Here is a 12,386-nt window from a genome sequence, read left to right as displayed (position 1 = left end):
CTCAACATGCTGACAGCAGCTGGACTCACTACAAACATTTACTTACTGTAAAGTCTCTACAAGATCCTTCAGCTGCTGAACATCTGAATCCTCCAGGTTGTTTCCTCTCAGGTTCAGTTCTGTCAGACGGAGGCTGTTGGACTTCAGAGCTGAGGCCAGAAAATCACAGCTGATCTTTGACAACCTGCAGATCATCAACCTGAATAAAGAATAAAAGATGAGCTGAAGCCAACAGGATGCAGGTGAACCAGTCCAACAGAACCAGTTCAAGATTCTCATGAATATTAAAGCCAACAAGCTGCTGCTTCAATAAAGACCTGCTGACTTCAGAACCAGAACCAGAACCTGGTACTGGGTCATGATGTGTTTGAGGATTTTAGTCAGTAAAATCATTCCAGGTTCTGATCAAAGTGTTGAAGCATCAATCATTGATTATTGATTTGTTCCTGTCAGATTCCAGGAATTCACTTTTCTAGACTTGGTTGAATGACCTTTGACCTGCTTGACCTGAGGGGGATTTCTACACACTGGGGGTCCGAATGCTGTCCTGTTCTGACCTCAGATCAGCAGGTCCAACTCAGAGGGACTAAATTAAACTCTGGATCCAGGAACAAACTCAGAAAATATTTATTAGATCAGAAGAAATGAACTTTGATTTATGATCAATTATAGATAATTATTCACTGAAATATCAATAATTATATAATTACATACATCAGTATATTCAGTCTGCAGCCTTCAGTCTGTAGAAAACCACAGAGCTCCTTCAGTCCAGAACCTTCCAGGTTGGTTCCGGTCAGGTCCAGTTCTGTCAGATGGGTCGGGTTGGACTTCAGAGCTGAGAACAGAGACGTCCAGCTGGTCTCTGACAAACTGCAGCTCAACAATCTGAATAAAGAATAAAAGATGAGCTGAAGCCAACAGGATGCAGTTAAAACTGAAATATGAACAAATAAATAATAAAATGTAGAAAATTAATTTCCCTGAATGTAAAAGAAACTTGATGAACTGATTCTAACATCTGATCCAGTAAAACTGGGTTAAAGAGTCCAAACCAGCAGAACCAGAACATTTGATCAACAAAGAAACTCAAAGTTTTTCTAAAAGTTTCTCAGGATCTTAAACTCAGTCGGGTGTTTTTCTCCCTCCATGTTTCCTTCCAGGCCCGTCTCCATCATTTATCATCAGATATTTTATGTCTCCAGTTTTTGTTCATTAATCTGTTAATGATGTTTTTCTGGCTGGTTGTATTTTAACTGCAGCTCGTTGCCAAGTATGACATGGAAACGGTTCATTTCAATCCGTCTAATTCAGAGTTTTACAACATCCATTACAGCTCAGATTCTGAAAGTTGATCATTTTCTCATTTTGTGCTGATTCAGTTTCTGAACCATCAACTAGAAAATATTGATCCTTTTCTCTGTCAGACTGATGTGGGTCATTTAGTTCCAGTTCTGAATCCTTCATCAGAGACGCTGCAGAAATGGGAACATTATCATAAAGAACAACCTGATGAGTCATTTTTAAATCTATTTTCCAGGTGAACACATGAGAATGACTCAGTGAACTGCTGGAGCTTGTTGCACACAAAGCTTTACAAAGGTAAGATCTCATTTCCTGTCCTACAAAATAAGAGCTGAATCAAGATGTTTGAACTAAAGGACTTTAACACCATAACCTTCACAAAGTCAGTATTTAATGAATGATCTTTGTATTATTTCTGTCTCCTTCATGTCCAGGAGACTGTGGTCATCCTGATAGAGTCTGACTGTCAGAACAAACTCAGATTTCCTCTGGAAGCTGCTCTCAGTGGTTTGGAGGACGACTGACTTGTCATTTGCTCCATCAGTGGAATTGACACTAAATGGAAACTCATCACCTGCTTCCATGTTGTTTTGCTTCCTGCCAACATCAAACTCCTGCCTGAGCTGCAGCTCCATATGAGCAGGCAGTCGAGTCCCCAGAAAGCTTCCCTGGTTCTAGGAACCATTTCATCCAGAGTTGGTCGACTTTCTCTGTCAGACTGTGAACCTTTAGTCTGAGCATGTGCAGAACCTCTCCTAACACACCTGGTCCAGATTCATGTGCTGCAGCCTCTGCTGGTTCTGATGTCTGGACCAGAATACTCAGGTCCTGAAGAACCTGCAGCCTGTTGAGCTCAGAGAAAAACTCAGTGGTCTGGATTATTTCACACGAAGCTGAAGTTGGTTTCTGATTGAGCTTCAGATCCAGGAAATGGATAAAGGGCGATTCCACCTAATGTTTCACTACAACCAGCATCTTTAATCTGCTCTAGTTAATCATTAAAACACCTGGACTCTTTAAACCTGGACTGGATGATTATCAACTAATAGCAGAATATTTAAAACTAAATGTGGGATTTGAGGATCTTCAATAAAGGGAGATTTTCATTCTCTGTGTTTCTGATCTGACCTTTGACCTGCTTGACCTGAGGGGGATTTCTACACACTGGGGGTCCGAATGCTGTCCTGTTCTGACCTCAGATCAGCAGGTCCAACTCAGAGGGACTAAATTAAACTCTGGATCCAGGAACAAACTCAGAAAATATTTATTAGATCAGAAGAAATGAACTTTGATTTATGATCAATTATAGATAATTATTCACTGAAATATCAATAATTATATAATTACATACTTCAATGTTTCCAGTCTGCAGCCTTCAGTCTGTAGAAAACCACAGAGCTCCTTCAGTCCAGAACCTTCCAGGTTGGTTCTGCTCAGGTCCAGTTCTGTCAGATGGGTCGGGTTGGACTTCAGAGCTGAGAACAGAGACGTCCAGCTGGTCTCTGACAAACTGCAGCTCCTCAATCTGAATAAAGAATAAAATATGAGCTGAAGCAACAGGATGCAGTTAAAACTGAAATATGAACAAATAAATAATAAAATGTAGAAAATTAATTTCCCTGAATGTAAAAGAAACTTGATGAACTGATTCTAACATCTGATCCAGTCAAACTGGGTTAAAGAGTCCAAACCAGCAGAACCAGAACATTTGATCAACAAAGAAACTCAAAGTTTTCTCTGAGCAGCAGCCTGGATGAGCTGAGCTATTTCTGCTGGTTCTGATCATCAGCTGGAGACCCGACTTGGTAACCGGATCAGAACCACTCAGTTTATCCATGAATGGCTTTGGGTTCTTCTTAAAGCTGCTGAAATCAATGGAGGCCATTATTTCCTCAGGAGACGAGACCTGATGAAGCTTCATCACAGAGACGAGGCTCCAACCGACTGAAGAGGACGGTTCCTCTCTGACCCGGCCCAACAGAACCACAGCTTCAGGACAGAGGGAGGAACCTGCTGCTGCTGCAAACCTCACTGTCATTCAGCTCATCTAGATTTGCTTTTCTACAATCAGTCACTTCTTAGATGTTTCATTAATGGTGATCTGAACTGGTCAGTGTTTGTGGCTCGACTGGAGGATCAACATTTCATTCTGGATGTAAAGATGAGAATCAGAAATAAAACCATCTGAATCTTTACCAACCAAACTGAAACATCTCCATCATTAATTAACTTCATTTGGATTATTTTACTCAGTTTGTTCATCAGTCAGAAACATTTTAAAAACTGAAAAGGTTCAATAATCTCAAAGTCTGAAATAAGGAAATAATTTATTTATAAGGTCAAACTGTTTGAAATTAGAATCTGACATTTAAACAAGTTGTTTTAAAATATTACAACTAAATATTAATTAAACTAAGGATTAAAGTATCAATGAATGATTTTATTGTATAAATAGAGAAAACAAACCTCAGATTCTTCACTTTACTGACTGAACTCTCCAGGATCTCAGACACATTCTTCACATCAGAATCTCCACCTTCATCTATGATGATCTGATTTATTTCCAGTTCAGTCAGATGTTGGTTGGACTTCAGAGCTGAAGCCAAAACTTCACATTCAGCCTTTTGGATCCAACAGCCACCAAGTCTGTGATGAGAGAAGAAATAAATTCAGTTCTAATGAAATCAATCTGGATCATAAACAGATAAAATATGATAACAGTGATGTCATCATGATGTCATCATCTGATCAACATCTGATCTTCAGTTTCCTGAGTTTGACCCGACAGAGAGTCTGTGCAGCTCCTGACTACAGTCCAGGTTCTGGTTCTGGTTCTGGTCCAGGCTTCATGTCCTCAGACCTTCAGCTCAGTCAGATGTTGAAGATCTTCTATCATCTGTGAAGGAAAGTTCAGTTTCTCTGCAGCATCAGAGCCTCAAAGGAGCTGCAGCAGCTGATGCAGAGGCTGACTGAGCTGGATGAAGGAAACTACTGGAGATGATGGAGAGGAGGAGGAGCTGCTCACAGCTCTGACTTGGACTAGACCGTTTGGCTCCTTGAGATCTTCCACCAAGCAGGAAGTGAGTTATAAATGAAGTGAGCAGAGCAGGAAGTCCAGCCTGCTGTGGACCTCTGGCCTCTCTGGGTTTGTTTAGCCCATATCTGCTGCTGCAGCATCTAGAATCCTCCTCATCAGTAATAATAGTAGCATATTCTATAGAAACGCGGCTCCCAGCAGCAGATGATTAAATGATGCCTGTGATGGCCAAATCCATGGCCACACTTTGAAGTCGGTAACTTTTATGCACAATTTGTTTTTCATTCAAACACAACACTTTAGCTTCAGTAAAACATTTATTAGTTGATTTGGATACATTTGTTCTTTATGTTGGCGCGCACATTTAGTTAGCATGTGTATTTGTATCAACTTAAGTTTAATTTGTTTGCTTGAGACTGACCTTTTGTTTGTGTTTTGCCGGTACTTACCTGCCTTGGAGTGGACAGACAAAAGATGGGGGCCAGGGCTCAGCAGGCTTAAATGCTGATTGGACTACACCACTAGTTCCTGCTGGCAGGGGAAATTTGTAGTTTCTTTGTTTAGATAAGTTTTGTATTTAAGTAAATATTAGTATTTAAAGTTTAATATTTTTGATTTTCATTTTGAGAGTCTTTAGTTTAGCCAAACTTAGCTGTACTGTTATTTGTTTTTGTGTTTGTAATTGTATTCTGTTTAGTTGCCCCTATTGTGTCTTAATTGGTCTGATCAGCCAGCATATAAACCCTGTGTGTCATTTCTTTGTTAGGTCAGTTATGTTTGTTTGTGCAGCCAGTTTGTTTACATTTTTGCCAGAGTTCAGTTTTGTTTCTTTGACCTCTTTTATGAGCTCAGTTCATCTTTTTGTCCTTTTATAATCTTTGGGTTAAAATAAAAAACCCTATTTTTCTAATTAATATCCTGTGACTCCTCCTGTTTTAACTCGGTCCATCACAATGCCGCAGAGGAAACTGGGAGCAGACCAGACACATGATGCTCCCAGTTGTGGGTGAAGCAGTGAATGTTCTCCAGGAACTAAAGAGGCTGGGATGTCTAAAGAGGTGAAGCTCATATCTCTGCAGTGGTCTGTCCATCGTCTCAGAGGTTTGGATGTCAGAAGAAATTGTTGCTAAACTCCTAAAGAGCTGAAGAGCAAAACCCCTGGAGCAGACGGAGCGTTTGGGTCCAGCAGCATCTTCATGGTGAAGCAGTGAAAGTTCTCCAGGAACTAAAGAGGCTGAGATGTCTAAAGAGGCGAAGCTCATGTCTCTGCAGGTCTTCATGGAGGACAGCTAACAGCTTCAACAAAGGCTGCAGATGAAGAGCTGATGAGGAAAATGGTTCCAGCTTCGGAAGCAGATTCTCAGAGCTTTGGGAGGATCTGACAGAAACCAGGACTTTTTCTGGAACCAGACAACAATCACCACATTTTGGTCTCGTTTACAAACTCAGAGGAAACTAGTGGGAGGAGGAAGAGGTGAGGATGATGATGGGATGAAGATAATCAACACTGTTCACAAAGTTTATAATTAATGCAATGGTTTATTTTAATGATCCAAATTTCCATCAAATCTAAACATTTATTTTATAAGAACAGTCAAATATCCTAAAAGGTGAATTATGGAGCAGCAGCTCAATCAGTGAAGAGGAGATTAAAGTTTAAAACGTCTCTCTGGCTGATTGGATCTTAGAGAAAACAAACATTTTCTATAGTTAAGGGGTTTCTATTCATTTCAACCTGAAAACTGATAAAAAGTTAAATATTTTAAAAAGATCAAAATGTCTAAAAACCAGAAGCTGCAGCTGTCCTGGATGAACTGAATGTTTAGATGTTTGAATGGCTGAAGTCATCCAGAGGATGAAGGAAGTAGTTAAAGGTCAAAAACATCCAGAATCAACTTGAAGAAAGAAGAAGAAACGGCAGGATAATAGTGCTAAATCAGCATTCACACAATGAAAACATCTGGACTCACCGAGCCTTTCTGCAGTTCCTCACAGCTGGAACCAGTCTCAGTCGTCCACCTGTTGATGTGTTGTACTTCTCCAGGTCCAACTCATCCAGAACCTCTGACATCTGCAGCATGAATGCCAGAGCTGAACAGTCAGTCTCTGAGAGCTCCTTCCCTGAATCCAGCAGCCGTTGGATCTCCTGATAAAATGAGATGTCGTTCATCTCCACCAGACAGTAGAAGATGTTGATGCTTCTGTCAGCAGAGATTCTATCAGTGTTCATCTCCTTCAGGTTGGTGATGATTCTGTCATGAGAGATTCTGCCATGAGAGTTATAACCAGTGAATATTTTCTTTATTTTGTTTAACATTCCCTTCCTGGTTCCTGTACTGTTCTCTGTCTGACCCAGCAGATCTTCTAAGAGTCTCTGGTTGGACTCCACAGTGAGACCATGAAGGAAGCGGGCAAACAGGTCCAGGTGGCCATTTTTACTGCTAAGGGATTTCTCCATGACTTTCTTCATGAACTCATCTAGAGAAGTTTTTTTGTATTTTTCTCCCAGGAACATCTTGATCACCTCTGACCTCCTGCTGGTGAAGCAGTGGAGCATGTAGACGGCAGCCAGAAACTCCTGGATGCTCAGATGAACAAAGGAGTAGACGGAGATGTTGCGCGTTCCTCTCTCCTTTTTAAACATCTGAGTAAAAACTCCTGAGAACAACGCAGCATCTTTGATGTTGATGCCACACCGTTTGAGGTCTTTGTCATAGAAGATCAGGTTTCCCTCCAGCAGCTGATCTAAAGCCAGACTACCTAGAGACTCAATCAGCTTCTTGTTCTCTAGAGCTTCTTCAGCTCCTTCTTTATACTTTTCCTCCTTGATTGTGAACTGAAGCAGCAGGAACTCTATGTACATCTCAGTCAGGGTTTTGGGCAGTTCTCCTCCCTCTCTGGTCTTCATCATTTGCTCCAGAACTTTAGCAGTGATCCAGCAGAAAACTGGGATGTGACACATGATGTGGAGACTTTTTGATTTCTGGATGTGGGCGATGACCCTGCTGGCCTTCTCCTCTTCATCTTTGAATCTCTTCCTGAAGTACTCCTCCTTCTGGGGGTCAGTGAACCCTCTGACCTCTATGGCCCTGTCAATAGAGTTATCTGGGATCAAACTGGCTGCTGCAGGTCGTGTGGTTATCCAGAGGAGAGCAGAGGGAAGCAGTTTCCCAATGATGAGGTTTGTCAGCAGAACATCCAGTGAGGTGGACTTTGAAGGGTTAGTCAGGACTGGATTCTTCTTGAAGTCCAGAGGAAGTCGACTTTCATCCAGACCATCAAAGATGAACAGAACCTGAAACTTTTTAAAGCTGCGGATTTCTGCGTCTTTAATTTGATCAAAGAAGTGATGAATCAGTTCCACCAAGCTGAAAGTTTCTTCTCTCAAGTTATTCAGCTCTCTGAAAGTGAATGGAAATATGAAGTCGATGTTCTGGTTGGTTCTGCCTTCAGCCCAGTCCAGAGTGAACTTCTGTGTTAACAGTGTTTTTCCAATGCCAGCTACTCCCATGGTCAGCACTGTTCTGATCCGTTGCTTTCTACCAGGGTTGGGTTTAAAGATGTCGTCCAGGTTTATTTTTGTTCCTTGATTACTGGATGCTGTTTCAAGCTGTCTGACCTCATGTTCCTGGTTGACCCCTGCAGTTCCTCCTTCTAAGATGTAGAGCTCTGTGTAAATATCATTCAGAGAAGTTTTCTCTCCACGAATTGCAATGCCTTCACAGATAGATTGGAACGTGTCCAGAAGAGACTTTTTGAGGTCATGTTGACATCGATCATCAAAATCTGAACAAAGAGATAGAAACACAAGATGAAACACTTGAAAAAATGAAGACTCAATTGATTGAATTTTAATTTGATTGTTTCTTTATCAGGATGTTTAAACAAAGAACTCATTCAAATTATAGACCATGAGGAGGATTTCATTCAGAAGAAACATGAAACATTCAAACCATGAAGAAAACGAGTCATGGAGCTTTATGGTACCACTTTGCTTGTTAATAAATTGACTGGACTACAAACATCATGCTGAACATTCAAAGTGTTTTCACACTAAGAGTCGCCTCCTGCCAATCTACAGGAAAACTTTTCTATAGTTTCTGACCTACAGCCCAGCAGGTGGAGTGCAACCATAATGCTCCATTTATTTTTGTTATAATTAGTCACTGTTTTATGAATTCACTTCCACCCAGTCATGATTGGTGAAGGGACTAACCTAAATCAGAGGAGTCGGAGGACAAACTCAGCTGGTTGGACAGGGTAGGATCTATGTTGAGAAGACGTTTGATCATCAATCTACTGGCTCTCTGTCCTTTCATCCTCACAGCATCGATGGTGTCCCGGGCCTTGTTTGCTCTGGTTTGGTTCTTTTGAAGAATTTCTTCTTTCTCTGAACGTTTAAAGATGCCATCTGCCTCAAGGCCATCGAGGAGCTGATTCAGGATTTCCTCAGAAACTCTTTCCACAAACTCAATGCGAACCTTGAAAAGTTTTTTCTCTGCAGGCAGAAATCAGAAACATAATTAATTCAAACTGATGTCTGAGAGAAAAACGTGAAGATCAACTCTTCATTTTGCTCCATCCAGAGATTCAGAGTCTGTTGATCAGCTCCTCAGGTCTAAACCTGTTGTTGTGTTTCTGCCTCATATCTGAGTGACGACCACTGATTCTGTCTACATGAGACCAAATGAAGCTTCTGGTTCATCACTTTCTTTCCTCACTGCAGGAAGAACAATAAAAGAAACACCTTCTAAATATGGAGCTGCACTACTTTAGGAAAAAAAGGAAATTATGATATTATTGGTGAATATTGTGATGAAAATATTGACTGATTAACATTTTCATCACTTTTCTTTTTTCATCTCCATCTCTAAACTTTAGCATCTCTGACACCAAGTGATGGAATAAAAGACACAGAATGTCTGAGATAAATTATTAATAAATGATGATCAGAGCTGCTGGCCTGTTCTTCACTTCGGTTACTTTTAGTTTCACCAGAGCTTCACTGAACAGGAAGCATGAAAACAATGAAGACACTGAGGCTGAGCTTCATCACATGGCAGCAACACAGGCTGTGATTGGTCAGTTTGTTCCTTTAAGATTCTTCATTTCTGCTTCTGATCACTTACCGAAATCCTCTTCCTGTTTCTCTGCCATCTTTTACCTGGAAAACATGAAGATTCGTTATGTTTCAGACTTTATTTCATGAATAGTTTATTTTATGCAGTTGGAATGGGAACTATAAATACCCTAAAAGTACTTATTTAAAACACACAAGCACAGACCCCTAAAGAAAAACATAATTATGTAATCATGAAAGCTACAATGTCAGAGCAAACTATTAAAAAAACATCTGTGGTATAAAAATACATTTATCACATCTTTCTTTACAAGAAATGACGTTCCTGACTGTTAGTCTGATTTCCTTCAGGTTGAGATGTAAACATCTTCACCTCTTGCTTTTTGCCATCTGACTGTACTGTATGGCTCCTGCCACCAGGTGGCAGCATCAGCTGCAGAAAGCTCCTCTAGTTTTTTGCTATTCTGGCTTGAAAAGCCCAACTTGGGTTCCCATTTGGCTAAACAACAACTTAACACATTTGCTACAGTTTTACTTGGAAACTAAAATACTCACTGCAGCCATTTGGGTCAAAGGTCAAAATCCTGCCACCAACCCAAAGAGGAAAAGCTGCAGTGATTCTAAAGAGACTCTCAGTTCATTTATATTACATGAACAAACACAGACATTTAGCACTGAACCAAAAATAAAGATTTAACAATAAGTAGATTTATTTACTTCACCAGGAACTTTGATTTGTTTCATTAAAACAAGTTCAGACTAATGGAGAAAATGAAGGCTGGAAATATCAGTGAAAGATTTCAGTGATTAAAATATAAAAGCGTAAATTATTACTGTGATTGAACCAATAATTACGCAAATATTTGCTAAATTATTTTAAAAACTCAGAAATAGAGCGACGGTTGGAGTGGAGGAAAGTTTTCTTGGTATTAAAGAAACTTAAACATCTGAGCTTTCACAACCAAATCTCAGAGTTTTAGTTAACTTTTTATTTGTAAGGTCAAAATGTCAAAAATATAAAGAAATAAAAAACAAAACAAAACATTTGATCCAAAATGGCCGACTTCCTGCTGGGTGTGTAAATCGGGTCCAATAGTTTTGACAGGTTTTGATGTTTTAACTCTGTTCAGGTCTAAATAACAGCTGTGGATGTTTTTAAATACTCTAGGGGGCGCTGTGTTGTTATGTCACCATAATCACTGATTATTGATCAATAATTGATTGAAATGTGATCAGCTGTCCTCTGTCACCACAGACTGATTCAATCTACTGATAAAAGCCCAGATAAATCCTCTCTGATCAATAAATTATTGACTTCATATTGAAATATTTTCCATCCACCAACCAGAACCCAGATATCTCAGTCGGGCCACAAACACTCAGAACCTACTTTTACTAGTTTGACTCCACTATGAAACTGGGAGCAAACTCAGCTGGTTGTCTGGGTTACAGATGAAAACTCAGAGAAAATCAGAGTTCCTGGTTGAAATCAGGTGCTGCAGCTCTGAACCAGAACCAGAACCAGAACCAGGCCCAGTTCTGGTTCTGTCCAGCAGCTCAAAGAGAGAAAACCCAGTCAGGACTGGAAACCAGTAGAAAGTGGAGTTAAAACTCACCTTAGATTCTCCTTCTGTTCACACAAACCGAGTCGGAGCGAACTGGAGAACTGGATCCGATTCTCCAGAACCTGAACCGGACCCACCTCAGGCTCCGCCCCCTCTGAAAGCAGAGGTGTGTTCACCTGTTGAAATGACAGGAATCCTGTCTGATCATTGATACCAGGAAATAAATGTCTAAAAACAATAAATTCACATTTTGGTTTAAATGTTCTTTATGTTTTAAATATATTTAGTATTTTTAATCAATATTTTATTAAATTAATGGAGATTTTCAATTTTATCTATAAAGAACTTTAACAACCAACAGGTTTCTGCTCAGAAACACAAGAGCAATAAAACTAATAATAGTTTCTGCTTATTCTGATCTGAGCCAAAGAGCCAAGAACCTTGAAATGTTGAAGTTTCTCCACATGTTGACACAACTCTGATATGTTCATATTATCAGATACAGATTTTATTAATTTATTTAATCTTGTTTAATGTTGATCTGAAGGAAACTTTGATTCTCACCTGAACCTCTTTCATTCTGAACATAGTGTTCTTTAAGCTTCGGCCTCTTTTAACCTGGAGGCTTTAAGTTGTTTAACTGGTTTGTTTCAAACATTTCAATGGAAAAGTTAAAACCTGCTAAGTTACAAACATGTTTTAATCACTGAAGGCGTTTACTGGAAGATGTTTATGAGTTTGTGTCTCTGCTGTGCAGGAATGTTTCCTCATTCTTCAGTTTGGGTCGAGGTTCATCTGTCACACAGTCGGCCTCACATTTAACTCTACAATATTTAAATTTAACGTAGAAATGCCTTTGCTGCATTTTTTAACATACTGCTTCTGATAGTGGAAAAATTAAGGGTAAAAAATTAAAATGAAGAATTTCATCTAAAAATGAAATATTACTGTGTAAAAGTTTTAAAGCCGTCAGTTTGTTTAGTTTTCTTTCCCTGCAAAGATTCAATCTTGGTGTAAAACGTATTTTGACTGTGATCACCTTTACAGGAACATTATTATCTCCTCTGCATGTCCACTGGATTTATTTAGATATAAATAAATTATCTGGGCAGAAGAACTTGGACTCGAGTCACATGACTTGGACTCGAGTCACATGACTTGGACTTTAGTCGTTAAAATCACAACTTGAGACTTGACTTGAAAAAATGTTTAAAGACTCGGACTTGACTTTGACTTTTCATGCCATTGACTTGGGACTTGACTCGATTTGAAGTTGTTTAACTGGTTTGTTTCAAACATTTCAATGGAAAAGTTAACAAACAGGTTTTAATCACTGAAGGTGTTTACTGGAAGATGTTTATGAGTTTGTGTCTCTGCTGTGCAGGAATGTTTCCTCATT

General features: G+C 39.6%; 2 protein-coding genes across 3 annotated transcripts in view; both read right to left on the bottom strand.

Annotated features, from left to right (window-relative positions):
* LOC145554009 (NACHT, LRR and PYD domains-containing protein 3-like) overlaps nt 1-12,386 on the bottom strand; it is a 143,207-nt gene that overhangs the window by 65,117 nt on the left and 65,704 nt on the right. Inside the window, exons 9-10 of the mRNA XM_081613228.1 lie at nt 2,657-2,830; nt 715-888 (exon numbers count right to left, since the gene is read on the bottom strand). Coding sequence (XP_081469354.1) covers nt 715-888; nt 2,657-2,830 — 348 coding nt within the window. The remainder of the gene's footprint in view (nt 1-714; nt 889-2,656; nt 2,831-12,386) is intronic.
* LOC145553990 (protein NLRC3-like) lies at nt 4,647-11,150 on the bottom strand. 2 transcript variants are annotated; one of them, XM_081613210.1, is made up of 5 exons: nt 11,039-11,150; nt 9,472-9,506; nt 8,559-8,840; nt 6,313-8,128; nt 4,647-4,873 (listed from the first exon to the last, which is right to left on the bottom strand). In XM_081613210.1, exons 2-5 carry the CDS (start codon nt 9,497-9,499, stop codon nt 4,864-4,866), a joined length of 2,136 nt encoding a protein of 711 aa, XP_081469336.1. In that variant the 5' UTR covers nt 9,500-9,506; nt 11,039-11,150; the 3' UTR covers nt 4,647-4,863. The 2 variants fall into 2 exon arrangements, with proteins under 2 accessions (XP_081469336.1, XP_081469337.1); XM_081613211.1 differs by having other exon boundaries at nt 4,647-4,870.

This window comes from Poecilia reticulata, chromosome 12 (genome assembly GCF_904066995.2).
Source record: "Poecilia reticulata chromosome 12, P_reticulata-male-v2, whole genome shotgun sequence".
In the NCBI taxonomy this organism is placed as follows: domain Eukaryota; kingdom Metazoa; phylum Chordata; class Actinopteri; order Cyprinodontiformes; family Poeciliidae; genus Poecilia; species Poecilia reticulata.
Note: the sequence above shows the minus strand (reverse complement) of the source record. Positions and strands in the feature narration are given on the sequence as shown.

Coding starts and splice junctions, on each gene's coding strand:
- LOC145553990 (XM_081613210.1), bottom strand. CDS start 9,499: ATGGCAGAGAAACAGGAAGAGGATTTCG. Junction 8,841..9,471: donor GAAACAGGAAGAGGATTTCG/GTAAGTGATCAG, acceptor TTCTGCCTGCAG/AGAAAAAACTTTTCAAGGTT. Junction 8,129..8,558: donor CTCCGACTCCTCTGATTTAG/GTTAGTCCCTTC, acceptor CTCTTTGTTCAG/ATTTTGATGATCGATGTCAA.